The following is an 18,941-nucleotide window of genomic DNA, read 5'->3' on the forward strand; positions in this document are numbered from 1 at the left end:
AGGACTAAGTCACGCCCATTCCCTGCTCTGAGCACAAAACACCCCGCCCCACACTCTGTAGGTCAAGGGAGGGTGCGCGTGAGAGGGAAACCGCCACCCTAATCCCAGTTTCGGCCTTTCGTCAGCGGCAGTCGCGGAACGTGCGTCTTTCCTGCGGACGCGGTGACGTCAGCGCGCCTTGCGGAAGGGCTCTCGCGTCGCTGCCGTGGTCGAGAACAGGAGGAGGAGGGGGCGGGACTGGGCTTAAGCCCCTCCTACATTATCCGCCGCGTTGGCCACGAGAAGAAAGAACCGACGGGAAGGAGGGAAGACGCTCGTCAGCATCAGAAGCAGCGGAAGAGGAGGAGGAGGCGGTCGGCGGTTTCTGCTGGCCAAGTCGGGATGGGCTTGATATTTGCCAAGCTGTGGAGCCTTTTCTGTAACCAGGGTGAGTAGAGCGGGGCTGGGGCTGGAGGGGCACCTGCGCCGCCGCTACCGGGGCTGCTGCTTTTGCTGCTCCGTGTGGCATTTTTGCCGGGAGGGTTTCGTCTCGGGGCGGGGGGGGGTGTTTCCCGGGCTGCCCTTTAACGGGGGGGGGGGGTATCGGAGCTCGGTTGAGGGGCAGCAATACCGCAGAGGAAGGGAGAGGGTCGTGATCCTGAAGAGACCTGGGGAGATATCTCAGTTGTGTCTGTAACAATTAGGGCTTTGCATTGGGTGGGAAGCGGGGTATTTATTGAGCCCTTTATTCTCCCAAGGAAGGAGGGGGCATCGTCCATGGTTCTCTTCCCCTACCCACCCGCCGTATGCTCACAGGAGCCCTTGGAGGTAGCTGAGGCCGAGAAGGAAGAAGTGTATGACTGGCCACTCGGGGTCTTTTTCTGCGGGGACTTGAACTTGGGTGTCCCCCCCCCCCAGTCTTGGATCTCCCATGTTACGGAGGTGTACGAAAAAGGCAAGAGTGGCGTTGGGAGAGGGGACCGTTTTTATTTATTTTGACAGGGCGGATATGGGGGAAATGGTGGGCTGAGAACGGAAGGGACTGTGAAAAGTTAATACAGTAAAGTTGGGAAATTAGGGGAGAGGAGGCCACTTGCTGTGAGTAGGAGCATCCTGTCTGTTTGACCAAAGGTGTTTTAATATAAACAGGGCAACAAGGACTGGTTTTGAGTCAGCGGGAAGGTGAGCTGGAGAAATAGGTACGATGAATAACAAGGGTGAATAATGGGGAGGCCAGGAAGTCAATTAGCCTGTAGATTGTAAGATGCTAAGTGCCAGCACATTTCAACCAAATTCAACTGGTAGTATACAGAACCTGTGAACAGGAATGTGGCAAAAAGTTAAAGTTGGAGTTTGAGTTTTCCCCCAAATGTAAAGAAATTCCATGAGTTCCTCAGCCTTGGCTGTTGGTGAAATCTGTGCAGGAAGTAATAAATTTGTGTTAAAATGTTGCAGTGTCTGTAACAACTTGCGAACCACCTTCTTTCATTTTTCTTTTGTGTTTCTTGAGACAACACCCTGTTGAATGCATTTGCAGAGAACAGTCATATTGCCAGCTGATCGTTTTTCCTTTTCTCTGTTCAAATTTGCAAGACGTATATGCTTTTGTCTAATCTTATTTTAAAAGCTTTGCCCGCAAAATAAATGCATCTGTGTTCTCCAAGGCATGGTGGTTACTGTTTTTATACAACAGCAATCTGTTTTAATTTTAAAAACTCCAGCAATGCAGCATTTGCCTTGCATTCTTTAAGCTAAAATAGCATGCCAGATATATACACGAAGAAGCCATTCTGATGTCATTCCTAAGGTGGGGGGGGGTGCGCCATGCAAAGTTGCCTTAGTGCATTCCTTTCTTAATGGAATACCTGTTAACATTTTATGAGGCATAATCAATAACTCCACTACCTTGAAGGTACTGAACAAAGAATTCACACAAACATACATTGTTTTAATTACATGGTGCTAATATTGGACCTCTGAGCTAAAGAAACTAACAGTGGTTTCATGTAACGAGATTGATGCAACAGCTATCATGCAAGACTTGCTCATCCCATGGATGTGTGCAAAACCTCTTGCCCTAGTGGTTGGCCACCAGGGTGTGATGAACTTCATGAGGTGTTTTCTCACTTAAGACCTGCTGCTTGGATTTGCCACCATATAGAAACACTCAGCTTCCATATGCAGACCTAATGTCCGCACCACTCTTAAACTACTGCCAAAAACAATACCTGCTTGGCAGTAGTTTATTCTGTAATGGCTTCATTGAAAGACTGGTAAGAATGGCAGAAATGGTGTGGAGAGCGACAGTGGTAGGTTGTCTTAGCAATGATACATCTTTGCAAGAATTGCATTTGGGAAAGAGGGAAGACCACTGAGCTTGATACCTCACAATCTTACCTTTATCATGGGCTGCTGAGGCTTGGAAAGGTAGACTTCCAAGGAGCTAGTCTTCACTCTTTATTTGCCAACTTTGTCTTGGTTGGTAATGAGCTCATGGGCTTCTAAGTAATTCATACTTGCTTTTCAATGACACCTGTTGACTTTGGAAAACAACCATAGAGGCATCATTGGCTGTCAAAAGATCACTGTTGTTTTCTATCCTAGATACATCTTCCAGTCTTTGTGGGGAGGGAGATGTTCAGCATGTTTGGAGTAACAAGGATGGGGCGGGGGCTCAGATCTAATCGCAAAACACAGCAAAATTAATCTATGGTGAGCCAGAAAAGACTTGGGTGGACGGGATTGAGTTCTTGAAAATATGGGTAGAGGTTGTCTTACCTAGTTGTATATGGGAAATTCTTATTGATAGCTATCCAGATGGGCATATGAACTACTACACCAAGAAAAATCTAGAAGCATCATTGTATTATACTTTCATATCATCTATGGTATATGATAACCTCAAGTTTACAGCAGCTTACAACTGTTCACTATTATGTATTGTAGAACACAAAGTAATAATTGTGGGCCTTGACAATGCTGGAAAGACCACCATTCTATACCAGTTGTAAGTATTTTAACAAGATACCATTCATTCCTTCAGATATGATACTGTTCACAATTCAGCCAACACTTGGAGCAGGGTTTTTAAGCATAAAAATAACTTGGGACAGCCTGTCAAATTTTTTAAAATTATCCAGCTTCAAAAGTCTAGGAATCCTGTTGTCTTTGAAGCTTGAATTTTTTTCAGGCTTGAGCAGATACATGGAAGCTTTCCTATGATCCTCCAGTATGTCAGACTCTCTAATTATGACTCATTCATAAATGCAGAGAGTTCATCAGCCATCAGTCAGCCCAGCTATTACCATTGGTGGAAGGATAAAATCTTATGGCTGACCTATCACCTACTTGGGTTACAGTATAATGTTGGCAATACAATGTTGCTTGAAAGTATTACTTCACTATAGTGCAGTAGCTATTATAACTGTCAGAAGCTGTGGCTATAAAACTGGCAAACAGGTAGCTTGGCTGATACTGCTTACAGGAAGATATAGATAAGCTCTGAAAAGGGGGAAAACCATTTTAGTAGAATCTTGCTAGTTATCAAATAGCTTTGCTAATCTTGTTACATATAGAATGCTTTGCATTATGTAACTCTAAGCAGGGTGGATAAAAATCAATGATTTTTTTATTTAAATCAAATCTTTTTTTTTTAAATGGATTTAATTTTTAAAAATTGCTTTTGGAGGAAAAATCTTTCTATTTAAGTTACATTATAGCCCAAGGCTATTCATCAGGAAATAAAGATTTGTTTAAGTTTTTCATGTATGCTAAAATTCAGCCTAAGTTTTTTTTTAAAAAAAAGTTTAACCACATCAGTGAAAAAACATGGATACATATGCTATAATGTCAATGTTTTAGTTAAATAAATTGTTATTAAGGAAATGATTATTTTTCTCCTTCCAATAAAGTACAGGAGAATAGTTGTCCAAATATAAACAGTTAACTTATTAAACCTCACAATAATCATTGGTCTATGTATTTCTAATAGTATAAATCAGTAATTTGTGATATAACTGTAAAAACTACTCTGAAAATTTATTATTCCAAAAATGAAACCCTTATCTGGTTGTAAATATTAAGATTATACCAGCAAGAATGAGTCTTTCTGTAAAAAAATAAAAAATTATTTAAATCATGATTTAAATCGATTTGATTTAAATTAAATCCACACTGACTCTAAGGGTGCATTATAGAATGCAGTACAGTGGTACCCCGCAAGACGAACGCCTCGCAAGACGGAAAACCCGCTAGACGAAAGGGTTTTCCGTTTTGGAGGCGCTTCGCAAAACGAATTTCCCTATGGGCTTGCTTCGCAAGACGAAAGCCCATAGGGAAATCTCCGGGGACCTCTTTTAAATGCTAGCGGTGGGGAGCAAAGCCTTTCCCCCCCCCTCCGGCCTTCAGAAGAGGTCCAGGAAGGCTGGCGGGGGCCGAAAGGCTTTGCTCCCCAGCGCCAGCATTTTAAAAGCAGTCCGGGATAGCAGGGAAGCGCTTCCTGCTATCCCGGACGGCTTTTGAAGGCAGGAGAGTCTCCGCCAGCAGCGGCAGGCTTCTGCATGCCGGCAAGTCTCCGCCAGCAGCGGCAGCGCTGCCGCTGCTGACGGAGACATCCGCGAAGCCTGGGCGCGCTGCGCGCAGGCTTCGGCATGCCGGCAAGTCTCCGCCAGCAGCGGCAGCGCTTCCGCTGCTGGCGGAGAGATCCGCGAAGCCTGGGCGCGCTGCGCGCAGGCTTCAACATGCCGGCAAGTCTCCGCCAGCAGCGGCAGCGCTGCCGCTGCTGGCGGAGAGATCCGCGAAGCCTGGGCGCGCTGCACGCAGGCTTCTGCATGCCGGCAAGTCTCCGCCAGCAGCGGCAGCGCTGCCGCTGCTGGCGGAGAGATCCGCGAAGCCTGGGCGCGCTGCACGCAGGCTTCTGCATGCCAGCAAGTCTCCGCCAGCAGCAGCAGCGCTGCCGCTGCTGGCGGAAAGGTCCGGGAAGCCTGGGCCGGACAGCTTTTGAAGGCAGGCGGGGGGAGCAAAGACTTTCGCCCCCGCCAGCCTTCAGAAGAGGTCCAGGACCTCTTCTGAAGGCTGGCGGGGGGCAAAAGTCTTTGTCCCCCCTGCCTGCCTTCCCAGGGGCTTTTAAATCGCCCCGACAGCGGAGAAGTCCTCCGCTGTCCGGGGCGATTTTAAAATGCCGCCCGCCAGCATTTTAAGATCGCCCCGGACAGCGGAGAAGTCCTCCGCTGTCCCAGGGTTTTTTAAAATGCTGGGGGTGGGAAGAAAAGCCCTTGTCCCCCCCCCCCAGCCTTCAGAGGAGGTCCGGGGACAGACTGTCCCTGGACCTGGTCTGAAGTCGGTTTCCCTAGGAACGCATTAATTGATTTTCAATGCATTCCTATGGGAAACCGTGCATCGCAAGACGAAAAACTTGCAAGAAGAAAAAACTTGCGGAACGAATTAATTTCGTCTTGCGAGGCACCACTGTATATAATTGCTTACCATCTTACTGAAGGAACAGTTAACTTCCTCTGCATGGTTGTGCCCAAGGATATACAACCATCTTAATAAAAGGTAAGGTTGTTAACACAGTTAGCTGGCAGCTCTCTTTGATCACAGATATACCTATTCATGATGAGAGGCAGCTGTGAGCTCACTACCTGCCTTCCAGATCATCGGAATTTTCTTAAACAGTTACATGCACACACCTGTGATCATATGGAAGAATTTCACGAAAACCTAAAACCTTTTTTTCAAGAGCTTAAATTTAAGTAAAAATAAAATTGAGCATTTTCAGATAAATTCTGATTGAGCTATTTTCTGTACAATCTTCTTTTAATCCAAAGACAGGAATTGTTCTATGATGGCATATTTCTGTATGGATGACCTTGATAAACATACAACTTTTTCACCCCCTTTAGCCTAATGAATGAGGTGGTTCACACTTCTCCCACTATAGGAAGCAATGTTGAAGAAATAGTAGTTAAAAACACCCATTTCCTCATGTGGGATATTGGAGGACAAGAGTCTTTAAGATCGTCCTGGAACACCTATTATTCAAATACAGAGGTATGTTGATGTTGTTCTTAATTTAGGCAACCCAAAAGACCCAGGACTGTGCTGGCAAATGTGTGTGACAATTTCCTGAGGGTTCCATCCACCTTGGCCCACGAGGCTTAAAGCAAGATCCGAGAGAGAGGAAGGGAAGTAGCTGAGGAGAAAGCAGTAGAAAAGTTTTTTTGTATTAAGCCTCTGAAAGGCTTTTCAGACCATAGGAAGTGCTCCCCCTTCCTTGGCCCACCATAAGAATGAGCTCTTGATGTTGATCTCTGGTAAATATGAATGACGGGGTTGAACTGGGAAGCATTCCTGACTCTTTCTAGTGTGTGTGGAAGCAACAAGGGTCCAGACACTGCTCTTGTTGCTATTGTCATCTTGCTTTATTGAGCTCACTTTCCCTGCCCTGTACTGCCTCAGATAGCAGTAGGAAATTAAAGAATACTGTGTACAGGGGACTTCCCACTTACACAGGGGTTGTGTTTCAGGCCCCTGCCCTCATTAGCAAAATATGTGTAAGTAGGGAGCTTGAAAGTTTTTTTTTGAGTGGCTGTGTTTCCCCTCCCCCTTTGGTTTGGAAGGGTAGGAGCCAAGCAAGAAATATCTAAGGGGCAGCAGATACTCCCTTCCTCCTCCCCCCCCCTCCTCGCCCTCAGTCTCACCAGGAAAGGCAGAGAAGCCGCACAGCTGAGCCCACTGCAGGGAACGGCTTCCTGTCCATCAGTTGTTGAGTGGGGTGGCACAGCAGCAGAGAGGGCTCCTGCATGCCATTTTGGGTTCAGCGCTGGAGCCTGTAAGCTTTTACAGAAACCTTTTTTGCTATCCACTTTGGAAACAGAATATGTCCCCCCCCCCAAGAAAAGTATCCACAAGCTCTGTGACCGCAAAGAGGTTGGAAAAGTCGTGCAAGCGAGACCTGCTGCAAAGCGTCTTCCCTGCCTCTTAGGTGATGAGCGTGGTAGCGCAGCAACAGCAAAGGCTCCTGCATGCCTTTTTCGAGCCAGCTTTTGAGCCCTGCTCCTTCATAATCTAAAAGAAAAATCCCTCTTCAGGCTCTAGGGAGGGTCTCCTAGCAAAACACGAGGGCTCTCTAGCTCTCTCTCACCATTTCCAGGTTTGAATCGCAACATTTATTTCCCAGTGCGCAAGTTGAACACATGGTGGCTACTTTTAGCTTTTTGCCCACCTTTTCCTCTTTCTTTCCACAGTTTATTATCCTTGTAGTGGACAGCATTGACCGAGAGAGACTATCTATCATAAAAGAAGAACTATACAGAATGTTGGCACATGAGGTACAATATTCTATATTCTGTGTGTATTCTAAGAATACAATAGTTGGGACACGAAGCATTGCCCAAAATATTACACAAGTTGAAATTGGCAGAGCCCCAAGTTTTGCTACATCCCATACAGTGTGAAAGATTTATTGCCCCTCAGGAGCAGTTTTTCAAGAAATGCAGGTGGCTGCAGTAGATAGGGGAGAGGGCGTTGGAAGAGGAGAAGGCGGGGTGGGGGTGGTTCCCCTATGTAAGTCTAGTGCCTTTTGCTTCGAAACAGCATATTTGGATCCAAGCTATTCTTTTTAAAAAAATAGCCACAGAAATGAAGAGCATTAGCTAATCTCCACAATCCTATGCATGTTTACTAGGCTTTTGAGTTCAGTGAGACTTCTACCCAGGAAATTGGGTACGGAATTGCATCCTAATTGTTTTTTTTTTTTAAAAAAAGTCTAGTACTTGTCTCCATATACATCATAATGAATTCTGATTTGGTTGGCTTTAACTGAATGTGTTGAGACTGGTGATAAGAGTTGATGCTTTGGAAGGGGAAGTGTAGCAGGAACAAATCTACAACCTATGCTTATGGAGTTGGCAGAATTGCAACAAAAGCAACCTTAAATATAGTGGAAAATATCTGTTTTTGCTTTCTTTTTTAAAAAAATCAAGGATTATGTAGCTGTTAGGGCCATGGAAACATGAATTTTCTAAATACACGTCATTTACAGGATTTGCGGAAAGCTGCAGTTCTCATCTTTGCAAATAAGCAAGATATGAAAGGCTGTATGTCGGCAGCTGAAATTTCCAAGTACCTCACCCTTAGTTCCATAAAGGATCACCCATGGCACATTCAGTCCTGTTGTGCACTAACAGGAGAAGGGTAAGTAGTCATAGTGTTAAATAAATGCTTGTGTACAGAAACGGGCAACTTGTCGGAAAGTATTCATGCTCGACAGGAAGCCATGGGTTAGCACAGGAATAACCAATGTGCTGCGCTCCAAATGTGTGAAAGCTAGAATGAGCCCAAGCAAAACCTCATGTGCCCCTCCTCCTGATCTCGAAAAATCAGATGCACAGCTCCCACCCCATCACAAATAGAAGCGTCTTCCACTTGTGCAACCACCCCTTTGGATTAAATCCAATATTGGGGTGGATTCCCTACTACAATTCCCATGCAATATCACCTGCTTGCTGTGCCATAAACTTCAATCCCTCAAAGTATTCCCAGATAGCTTTCAGAAAGACCTTCAACTACCAATGTGCATTTGAACACACAATTTGTCGTAATAATAGAAGTGTGTGGTTTTTTCCAGCAGCACGCTCACATTTATTTGATTCAAAATATTTTATTTTAAAAAAACACGTTTTGTAAGATGGTTTTAATACTTTGGTAGCATTAAGTAGAGAAAAGCAAAATCTGTACAATTGGTGACACTTAGCATAGTGATTTTGCACCCTGTATGTTTATTATTAAGACTTGGGTTTTCTTCCCCTTTTTCAGATTGTGCCAAGGCCTGGAATGGATGACTTCCCGAATTGGAGTAAGATAACTTCTTTTCTGGAGTCAAAGTGACACTTACCTATGGACAAACTCCTTTGCGGTACACTTGGCTGCTGAGGCAGCAACAAACTTAAAACTTCTGAAACCTCCACAAGCAACACTTGAATCAAGTGCAGCTGAACTTAAACTCAAAAGTATTTTTAAACATTTTTTAAATGCACTAATCTTGGATGGATGAACAAGTGGGACTATATGAAAGCTCTCCTATATAAGCTAAATGACTGCCTTGTAACAATTTGCCATTGGAAATGCTCCTTATTCTTGCTGCTTACAGTAATCGCCTCTAACATAGGTCGGTCTCCTTCCTTTCCTGTTTCTATGCTGCAACAATTAGCTTTAAGAATCCCAAGGTTATGGGTACTAAAGACAACGTCATTCCAGGTGATCGGAGTTCAAATATTGATGCACACTACAGGAGTTCTCTAACATTGAAAGTTATTTATTTGCTGTTGTTGCCTTTTTGTTTATGTATTGCATTTTATGACTTGGTGAACATATACCTTTTTTAAAAGAAAAAAACTTAAATTGACTGCTAAGTGTTTTATATATTCGGTTTACCTGAATTTTTTTGTTTTTATTTTTGGTAAATCAGTGAATATGCTGCATGTTGGCAAGGAGGACAAATTGAGTGCATTGTGTTTTAGCAATGCAAGTTTAAATAGGGGAAAGTGTTCAGATAAGTGGAGGTATCTCTTCTCTAACAATATTGTCTTGTAACAGTACGTGAAAGCCAAACATTCAGCAGTTGTATTTGTTATTTTCTGTATTACCCAACCTTCATCCTTAAGGTGCCAAGGAGCATTGCAACAGTTTTAAATAAAGCATTAAAACGGCTCATAATCACAAAAATAGGATGGGTCCTATGAAGTATACATCTCAGGGTGTCAAAGGCAGATAAAGAGTTATGTCTTCTGCCCCAAAAATGTATAGTGAAGGAAGGAGAGAATTCCACAACTTGGGGTCTGCCACAGTGGATGTGCTCCCGTAGGCCACTGCACCCCTGAATATCTTAGGGTGGTTTAAGTACGCCTCTGCCAATCTTAACATACAAGAGGATCTGTAGAGGAGGAGGTGGTTTTTCAGATACCTGGGCCTGAGTTGTTCAGGGCTTTAAACACTTAACATGAGCACCTTGAATTGGACTCAGAAACAAACTGGCAAACCAACACAGCTGTTTATAAGGTGTTGTGTGGAATCTAAATGAAACCTCAGCCATTAATCTGGCTGCTGCATTTTGGACCAGTTGTTTTCAAGGGCAGCTGCACATAGAGGCCATTGCAAGGATCCAGTCTGTAAGTCACTAGAACATGGAGTGCAGTGGCCAAGTCATTTCTGTGAAAAAGGGACTGTAGATGGCAAGCCCTTGCCACTGAGGCCTCCAGTAATGGGTCTGTATCCAGGAACACCCCTCCCCCCGGACTGTGGACCTGCTCCTTCCAAGCAAGTGCAATCCTTTGGAAAAGCCAATTTTTTTTCTGGGTATTCCGCTTGTCAGTGAAGTTCTACAATCGGATTCTGGATGATTGTGGCACATAAATCATTTATTTGAATTATGTCTGTAAAGTAAAGTGAAATATGAGGCCTAGCTACATCTCCGTTGGAGAGAATTAGAGCAAAAAGTACGCTTGAAAATAACTACTCTGTTGGCACAAATTGAACTAGCTTTTCTGCAAAAAGCATTAACTAATGCATTAAAGTGGTTTGCTTTGTCGTCGTCGCCACACCAAGAAATCACTGTAAATTTTTCAGTAACGGTTTTCTGTGGTGTTTTTAAATACCATTTTGTCTGCCTTCTATAATGCCAATTGATTCCCCTCTCGGTTGTTTTGTCTTAAGGCAATGCTGGTAATGTATGTGATCTGACACTTAGCATTACATGAAAGCTCTTGTATTCAGCGTTTCCCTGAAATGCCAGACAACTTCAGAGGCTGCAGAACAGCTGCCCTTTGTGGCTTAACCTGTGTGTGGATTGGGGTAGAAATACTGTATTGCAACTGGGGCTGAACTGAATTTCCATTGGGTTCATTTTCTCCCTGTGAAGGTGACATACTTTAGTGCACACAATTTTTTCTCTCCAACCCCCAACTCCCAATGGTGTTCTGTAAGAAAAGATCCCCTCACATTTTGGAATTGTCATCTCCCTCAGCAATTCAGTTTGAAAGCAATTGTTATTTGCCTCTCTTGTTGCAATGTGTAAGGGATGAACCCTCATGTCATTTTGCCTTCTTTCTGTTCAGCCCATAGCATGCCAAGCAACGGTACAGTAGCTTTCATCACTGGGCTTGTCAAAAAAAATGCAGTGAGATCTGGGCTTTTTTCTCTTAATGGTGTCAACTCCTTTGACTTGCACTGTCGAATATAGGCACATGTTCCTGTAAAATTAAATGTGCAATGTTATATTTGCTAAAGGCCACACGAGGCAAAGTTAGAGGTATAAGCTAAGCATCAAACCGAAGACCTTTGTTGGGATAAGATTAAGCTGCCTTATATGTGTGAAGCTCCTTGTTCCTGTACCCAGTATTGTTGACTCGGGCATGGGTCTTTCTCATCACCTGCAACCTATTCCTTCTTTAAGCTGGAGATGCCTTGGGCTGAATTTAGGACCTTCTGCATGTAAAGCATGTATTCTGTTCAGCTATGGTTCCTCCCAGTGTACGTTTTCATATCTATTCAAATATATTTAGAACTTTTTTCTTAGCATCTTAACAAATACCTTTCAAATGAAGTCTATTTCTGATCTTAGTCCCTGGTCATTAAAAAAATTCTTCAGGGATGTTTGTGCTAAATTGGAAGAGATTTTTCTTTACTGCTACTATCTGTCTGTTGAGAATACCATGATTTTTCCAATTTGCCCTGCCTTCTTCATCTTGGCTTTGCTCAAGAGCTGCACAGGAACTGTGAATTTACCGTTAGGCAAGGAAGCATTCAGTGTTTAATCTGTACTTATGATGCCATAGGGTTTGAAAAACATAGCCCTTTTTGTCCAAGATAATGTTTTGTCATTTGATCACTCACATGGAAGTGTGGTTTATCAATCTTGTACACTTTTTTATAACAAATGATCAGCATGGTATTGCATTGTAATTATTTTGTTGGGGTGAATTAAAGTGCTTGGCTGTGTAAAGCAAGACTTATGTTTTTTACACTTACAAATACTGCTAGCAGTGAGTGCAATATTTACTCTGAAAAGGGCAAGAAGGGAAATGGGGACTGATTTGCCAGTAAAAGAGCTCTGCTAGGGGGCATATGTACAGTAATTTTACATGCATGTAAACTGGCTCTTTGGACTGGAACCAGTGCATCTATTTTTAACTTTGGTGTGTTGCAATTTGAATATTTCAACGGCGAAAAATTAGTTCCACCATTTGAATTGAAAAAAGAACACAGAACCAGCATTAAGGAAAAAAACATGATGAGGGAGAGTGGAGATGAGTGCTTTAGCTGCACCCCAGTGCAGCTGCCATCCATGAATTGGAGGGATAACTTCTAAGAACATAAACACCTTGCTGGATCAGGCCAAAGGCCCATCTAGTCTAGTATCCTGTTTGCACACTGGCTATGTGAAGCCTGCAAGCAGGACATGAGTGCAATGGTGTTCTCATATGGGAATATGTCTGATCTTTTAAAGACTATCCAAGTTTGGTGATCGTCCCTACCTCTTGTGGGAGTGGATTCCATAGAAACCTGCTCTATTATGGTAGGGTCCCTGTGATTCCCATCCCCATGATTATGCCTCCAACTTGTGAAGGGTACCTGCAGTGGTGGGTAGAAATAGCATACTAATCCTTACTCTTCGCCATCCCATGAGGGATTTAGATTGTCTGGCTAGTCCAGCAAGAATGCCCTTGTGTGATAAAGAATTAGCCTACAGTGCTTAATTAGCAAAGCTTCTCTTTAGAATACAAGCTTTTGTAGAAATGATGCTTGGCTTGTAAGCTGGACGATGTGACTTAGACCATTGGCCCACCTAACTCATTATTGTCTGCACTGGTGGGTAATGGCTCTCCAGGGAGTCAGATGAGGGGCATTCCCTGAAACCTTCTGTATGCAAAACAGATGCTTTACCACTAATGCTCTTCTGCATACCACTTTTTTGTGGATCACTTGGTAAAATTCTGGAGCACATCAGAACTTGACCTAAGAATGTGTTTGAAAAAGGATATTTTTCATCTTTTCTTTTGAAAGAGTGTTATGGTTTTATTTTACACTGCGTATGTCAGAAGGTGTTTTCAAGAGCTAAAAGGTAAAGCTGGAGAGGTGCTATATCCAAAATGTGACATACACATCTCTGAGTAGTCCGGAAAACTGAACATGTGGGACCTTAAACTGATCCTTTCCCTGCAGGGTGGATGAAGGACCCTCTAGCACTCACTTCTGCTTCAATTTATTTTGTAAAGTTTAAGGTTTAGAGTAGCTTTATCTGACACCCAAAAAATTAGTATAAACTCTTCAATTCCAGCAAGGCAGCATGAATTTGCCAGTTACTGCAAGTGCTATTTAACCAACTGCAATCTCAGGTACGTCTTTAGAAGGAAGTCATACTTCGTTCAGTGACACCCTCAGGTAAATGTTTGTGCTTTCACAGCCTTGGTCTTTACACTAGTAGCAAAATGACTGCCTGTGCTGTGTTCCATGGGACAATGTGCTGTCTCAGAGACAATTCTACATATTCAAGCGACCTTTCCCCATGAGGTTAATGGAAGTGAGTTGGCAAGACACTCTCAAGGCAAATCTTTAAAAAGTAGTATAAACACCAACAACTGGAAAACACTGGCCTGTGAGCGTTCCAGTTGGAGAACAGCTTTTACGAAAGGCATGCCTTCCAAACTCTCACCACGATCAACTCCCACCTGGAAACCTATGTCCCTACTGTGGAAGGACAAGTGGATCCAGAATTGGCCTCCACAGTCACTTACGGACTCACTGATAAGACTGTGTTCATGGAAGACAATCTTACTTGGCTTTGAGTGATCGCTGAAAAAGAAGAAGAAGAAGAAGAAGAAGAAGAAGAAAGTGATTTGGTGCCTACACCACCAAGCCCAGCTAGAGAGACTGAGAGTGGGCGCTACTAATTTGCATGCTGTACCACAGATGCTGTTTCTCTAGCTGTTGATACAACTCCTCCTCCTGCCGCCGCCATCTTCTCCTCCTGGCAAGCTCCTGCCACTGCTTGCTTAGCTCATCCTGCCTGCACACATACACAAAGTTCCTATTTCCCCCCTTTCCATCTCCACCAGGTTAGATGCAAAAGGCCAAGTAGACAAATCAGTCTACTTGGAAAGATCTGCCAGTGCCATGCACAGCACAACTGGGGATGGAGCAAGAGAATTGGCCTTCCCAATGATCAGCAGTGACCTACGAGGGCAAACAACAGACCACTTGGAAGGATACTTATGTCACCTCCATTGTTTCTGGCTTCTAATGTAAGAGCCCTTCTCTTCAGCAGTCAGAAACACTCATGGCTGAACTTAAGAGCAGGCGGAGAGATGAGAAAAGGGTATTTTGGACAGTGAATCAACATGGAGAATCAGGAAACATGATGTATGCAGAGAGGCCCTATAGCTCAAGCACCCATGCTTTTGAAAAAAAAAGGTAAAGGTAAAGGACTCCTGACAGTGAAGTCCAGTCACGAATGACTCTGGGTTGTGGTGCTCATCTCACTTTACTGGCCGAGGGAGCTGACGTTTGTTCGCAGGCAGTTTTTCCGGGTCATGTGGCCAGCATGACTAAGCTGCTTCTGGTGAAACCAGAGCAGCACACAGAAACGCCGTTTACCTTCCCGCTGGAGCGATACCTATTTATCTACTTGCACTTTGACGCGCTTTCGAACTGCTAGGTTGGAAGGAGCTGGGACAGAGCAACGGGAGCTCACCCCATCGTGGGGATTCGAACTGCCGACCTTCCGATTGGCAAGCCCTAGGCTCAGTGGTTTAGACCACAGCGCCACCCGTGTCCCTTTATGCTTTTCAATACAGGAGCCCTAAAGTTCAATCCCCAGCATCTCCAGGTGTAAGGATCAGGTAGCAGGTGATGCGAGAGACCTTTATCCAAGGCCCTAAAGAGCTGCTATCTCTCAGAATTAGACACATAGTCTTAACATCGCATAAAGCAGGTGCCTGCATTCCTGTTCTCTTATCAGTTTAATGTTAAATGTCACTCTGAGCGAGCTAGCAGGTTCTTGCTTTGCGGCAGGAACATGAGTGAGATGATCTTCAGGTTTCTTACAGGTCCCTAATCCCATGATATTAATATGTTTCAGGATCACCACTCCTTGTTTTATAGCCCAGAGGTATGCTGAGGATTCTATCCAGTTCAGCAGCTTCTATGGAGTTTGAATGCAGCACCTTGGGCTTAAATTGCCTTATTTCCTGCTACTTCAGCTGTGACCTCGAGGTGGCACTAAAGGACTTAGCTATGAAATGTTGGAATTATACAGCACTAATTTAAAGGCGGTCAGAGGTGCAGGGTGGGAGTCATTCACCTTAAATTAAGAAAATGTCAGTGGGCAAGACTGTAATTTAAAGGGAGGGGAAGACTAGATAGGAGTACCCACTAATTCATGCTCTGGATGTAACATAATGTATAGCTCGCTTTTCGAAATGGCTTGTGTGCACACATGACATACAACCAGGACCTGCCTACTTGTTGCAGCTGATTGCCAGATGTGTGCTCAGGTTCCGTTTCGCCCAAACACAATTTGGTGAATGTCTTTTAGGTTCCTAACTCTCCGCACTCCTATGTACCACTTGAAAATTGCTCTGGGTCTTAGTGGACCACTTAATGATTTTTTAAAAATATATTTTTGCCATGTTGCAGCAATTGTAAAGCAGTACGCTAGATTTTTAATTGTTTCTTTTCTTTTTAATTTTTATTTCTTATGTTGTATTATATTGTATTATAATAATTCTACAGACCAAACTGCGGGAGGCAGTGGAAGACAGAAGTGCCTGGCGTGCTCTGGTCCAAGGGGTCACGAAGAGTCGGACACGACTAAATGATTAAACAACAACAACAATTCTACAGAATAGAATAAAATGCAACACAATCAAATATAATATAAGAAAGAAAAGAAGTGATTGAAATACAATAACATATTAATATGAATATTTAATGTGATGGACTTGCCATCTCCCATCCTTAACCACAAATCCACAGACATGCTGCAGACCACCGATGGTCCACAGACCACAGCCTGGAAACCCCCGAAATAGAGAGTAGCTGAAGATGACACCATGCACACACACTGTTAACAAAGCTTTTTGATCCTGTTTGTACTGCCTAGGATCTGCCAGATGTGGGGCAATTTCTGCTCCTTGCCCTGTGCAGCTAACAGCATTGGATGCCTAAACAGACAGACAGACATATGGGCCTATCCAGGAAGCCCAACTTCTGCTGGCCCAAAACAGTGAGGGTGCAGTCTGAGACAGTGCCCTAGTACCAGAGGCAAGCTGAGCAACAACTGAGGCAAGTTGAGGTGGGGACGGGCCAGCTACAGAATCTGTGGTGAAGCACAGCAAATGCAGACACAAACATACACCTCAGTGCAGATGCTTCAAATAGACAGTTCATGAGAACAAGTAAGGCCTTCAACAAAATGTTGTAACGTGGAGCTCTCTTGTTCAGTATCCTACCCAACCATTCATGTCCTCTTCCTGGGATGGGAGAATATGTGTCTATTTCAACTACACATACTTTGGCTTAGGGGTACTGGGGACTTGACCAGGGTGGCAGTGATCCAAAGGCTTCCCAGAGTAGGTATAAGATGTCTTATGTATTACTTGTCACAAGACCAGTGACTTCACACACCTGTATGGTTTGAATGCTAGAGAAATGTATGAAACACATCACTTGAATAGGGAGGCAAAAGGCTGACATTTCTTACCAAATGCTAAGAAAAGAATGCCTAGAACAGCATCATTCTTGATGTGTGGTGGAATTAAACATAGGTTAATTATCTCCCTAATTTCTGTTGCAATTTGTAGAACACATTTTCCTTTAGCTGTCTAGACATTGCATTAGTGCTATACATTACCATTCTGCAGGTGCCAAACACTGCTAATTTATCATTAAGCAATTCAGTATTTGTCAATAGTGTTTACAACTGCAGAATACTCAGCAAATTCAGTAGGTGGCATTCAGTGATTTATCCAAAAGAGGGATTTTCTATTGCCTTGAAAGGGAGGTACAAATATGACAAAAGGAAGCTTTCTGTATTGACTAAGTTTCTTTCCCCCTCCACATCCATTTCTACAGATAAGCCAAGCTGCAACCTTATGCACACTTAGTAAAGGTAAGGGGACCCCTGACCATTAGGTCCAGTCGTGACCGACTCTGGGGTTGTGGCACTCATCTCGCTTTATTGGCCAAGGGAGCCGACGTACAGCTTCCGGGTCATGTGGCCAGCAGGACTAAGCCGCTTCTGGCGAACCAGAGCAGTGCACGGAAACGCCGTTTACCTTCCCGCTGGAGTGGTACCTATTTATCTACTTGCACTTTGACGTGCTTTTGAACTGCTAAGTTGGCAGGAGCAGGGACCAAACAACGGGAGCTCACCCCGTCGCGGGGATTCGAACCGCCGACCTTCTGATCGGCAAGTCCTAGGCTCTGTGGTTTAACCCACAGCGCACTTACCAGGGAGTAAATCCTTTTGAGCTCACTTCTGGAAGAAAAAAATCTGTATAACTAAGCTGTGAGCATTTGTTCACTTTGGTCTACAGGTGGACCCAGATCTCTGGGCTCAGGGGTTTAACTGGACTTATTTGTAGGAATGGAAAGTTTCCTTCTGTCCTGTGAGTTACCACATATCACCAGCTCAATTCAGTTTACATTTAAAGGCAAAACCAAGTTGGCACTTTCTAAAGCAGTATACAAACTGAGATGTAGCCATCCTTCAAAATTCAAATTTTCCCCAATTCTCAAGCTAAGTAATGTGTTCAAATATGCAAATACCAAGATAAAACTTTGCATCACAATTCACAGATTAATGAAAATAAATGTACAAAAAATGCTTTTAGGGGATATATGCCAAAATGTGCAAGCTAGGCAAAATTGCATGCAGAAATGTGTTTATTAGGAGAAAAGCGCACTAAAATGCTGGTGAATTTTCATGAGGACTTTTAAAAAAGAAATTGCAAGCTGGTGTGGAAATGTGGAGAACTGACCTTCAAATTGGAAAAATTAGAAACAGAAATTGAAATATGAAATATGCCCCTATACCAGTTTGTGCTGGTTTCATAAGAAGCGCAAAAATGTACTCATACATATGAGTCCAAGAAGGAATCTGCTGCCCATTCTTTGCAGAATGGCAAAAAAGCACCGTAATAGAGTGCAAAGAAAGAAAAGGAAAGAAGATGAACTTCCTTGCCAGCACTTAAAAGTGGAAAATTCAGCATAAGCTGATTTGTAATTCATGTAATGACCTTTCATACACTGCAGTTGTATGACATTTTCTCTCAAAGCAGTTTTTATTCTCTGTGTATGTGGGCATGAGAAAGAAGCGGGGAGCTGGGGAAGAAAATGCAAGTTATCCCTTTGGATGAACAGGGGACACAATAGCTCACAAGTGTGATGCAGGATGTAAACAAGTCCCAGGAACTAGCCTGATGCAGGATACAAGAAAACATTACAGCGGCTCTCATAGAGCTTATTTATAAAATGGCACGTGGGAAGTCAACTTACCGCAACTCTTTTACAATAATTGGTTCTCGGCCCATCATTATCGGATGACATCCTGGCTTCATCATATTTAGATGCCCATGCTACTACTGTTTAGGGTAGTTTGCAGCAGCATGCAATCTCCTCCAAACCAATGCATGATGGTGCCTTCATATGATTTCTGCAATACAAACCAGCCATGAGCAGCCTCATCTATGTGGGCCAGAAAAGAGAGACTATGCGACACTTGGGAAGGTACTGTGTAGTTCTGGGGCCAACATTTCCAGGTGATGGGGGAAATATTCTGTCTGAGATATTGGCAAGCAGCAGCCAGGCAGAGTTGACAATAAACTGACCTGGTATAAGGCACCTCCTCCTTCTTCTTTTCCATTTGCCAGTGTGGTGTAGTGGTTAAGAGTGGTAGACTTGTA

General features: G+C 43.6%; 1 protein-coding gene and 1 long non-coding RNA gene across 6 annotated transcripts in view; one reads left to right on the plus strand and one right to left on the minus strand.

The window, feature by feature from the left end:
- The first annotated feature begins 1 nt into the window (after position 1).
- ARL5B (ARF like GTPase 5B) lies at positions 2 to 11,980 on the plus strand. Its single transcript, XM_082193667.1, has 6 exons — positions 2 to 427; positions 2,926 to 2,986; positions 5,883 to 6,030; positions 7,227 to 7,310; positions 8,024 to 8,175; positions 8,797 to 11,980. The coding sequence occupies exons 1-6, from the start codon at positions 382 to 384 to the stop codon at positions 8,843 to 8,845; spliced, it is 540 nt and encodes a 179-aa protein (XP_082049793.1). The 5' UTR covers positions 2 to 381; the 3' UTR covers positions 8,846 to 11,980.
- A 1,399-nt stretch (positions 11,981 to 13,379) lies between these two features.
- LOC309515654 overlaps positions 13,380 to 18,941 on the minus strand; it is a 97,647-nt gene continuing 92,085 nt past the window's right edge. For 3 of the 5 annotated variants that reach the window (XR_014212591.1, XR_014212593.1, XR_014212594.1), the window contains one exon: positions 15,886 to 18,691. This is a non-coding gene — a long non-coding RNA (uncharacterized lncRNA). The other 2 variants (XR_014212590.1, XR_014212592.1) reach the window with 2 other exon arrangements.

Source organism: Podarcis vaucheri (genome assembly GCF_965113315.1).
Source record: "Podarcis vaucheri genome assembly, chromosome: 12".
NCBI lineage: Eukaryota > Metazoa > Chordata > Lepidosauria > Squamata > Lacertidae > Podarcis > Podarcis vaucheri.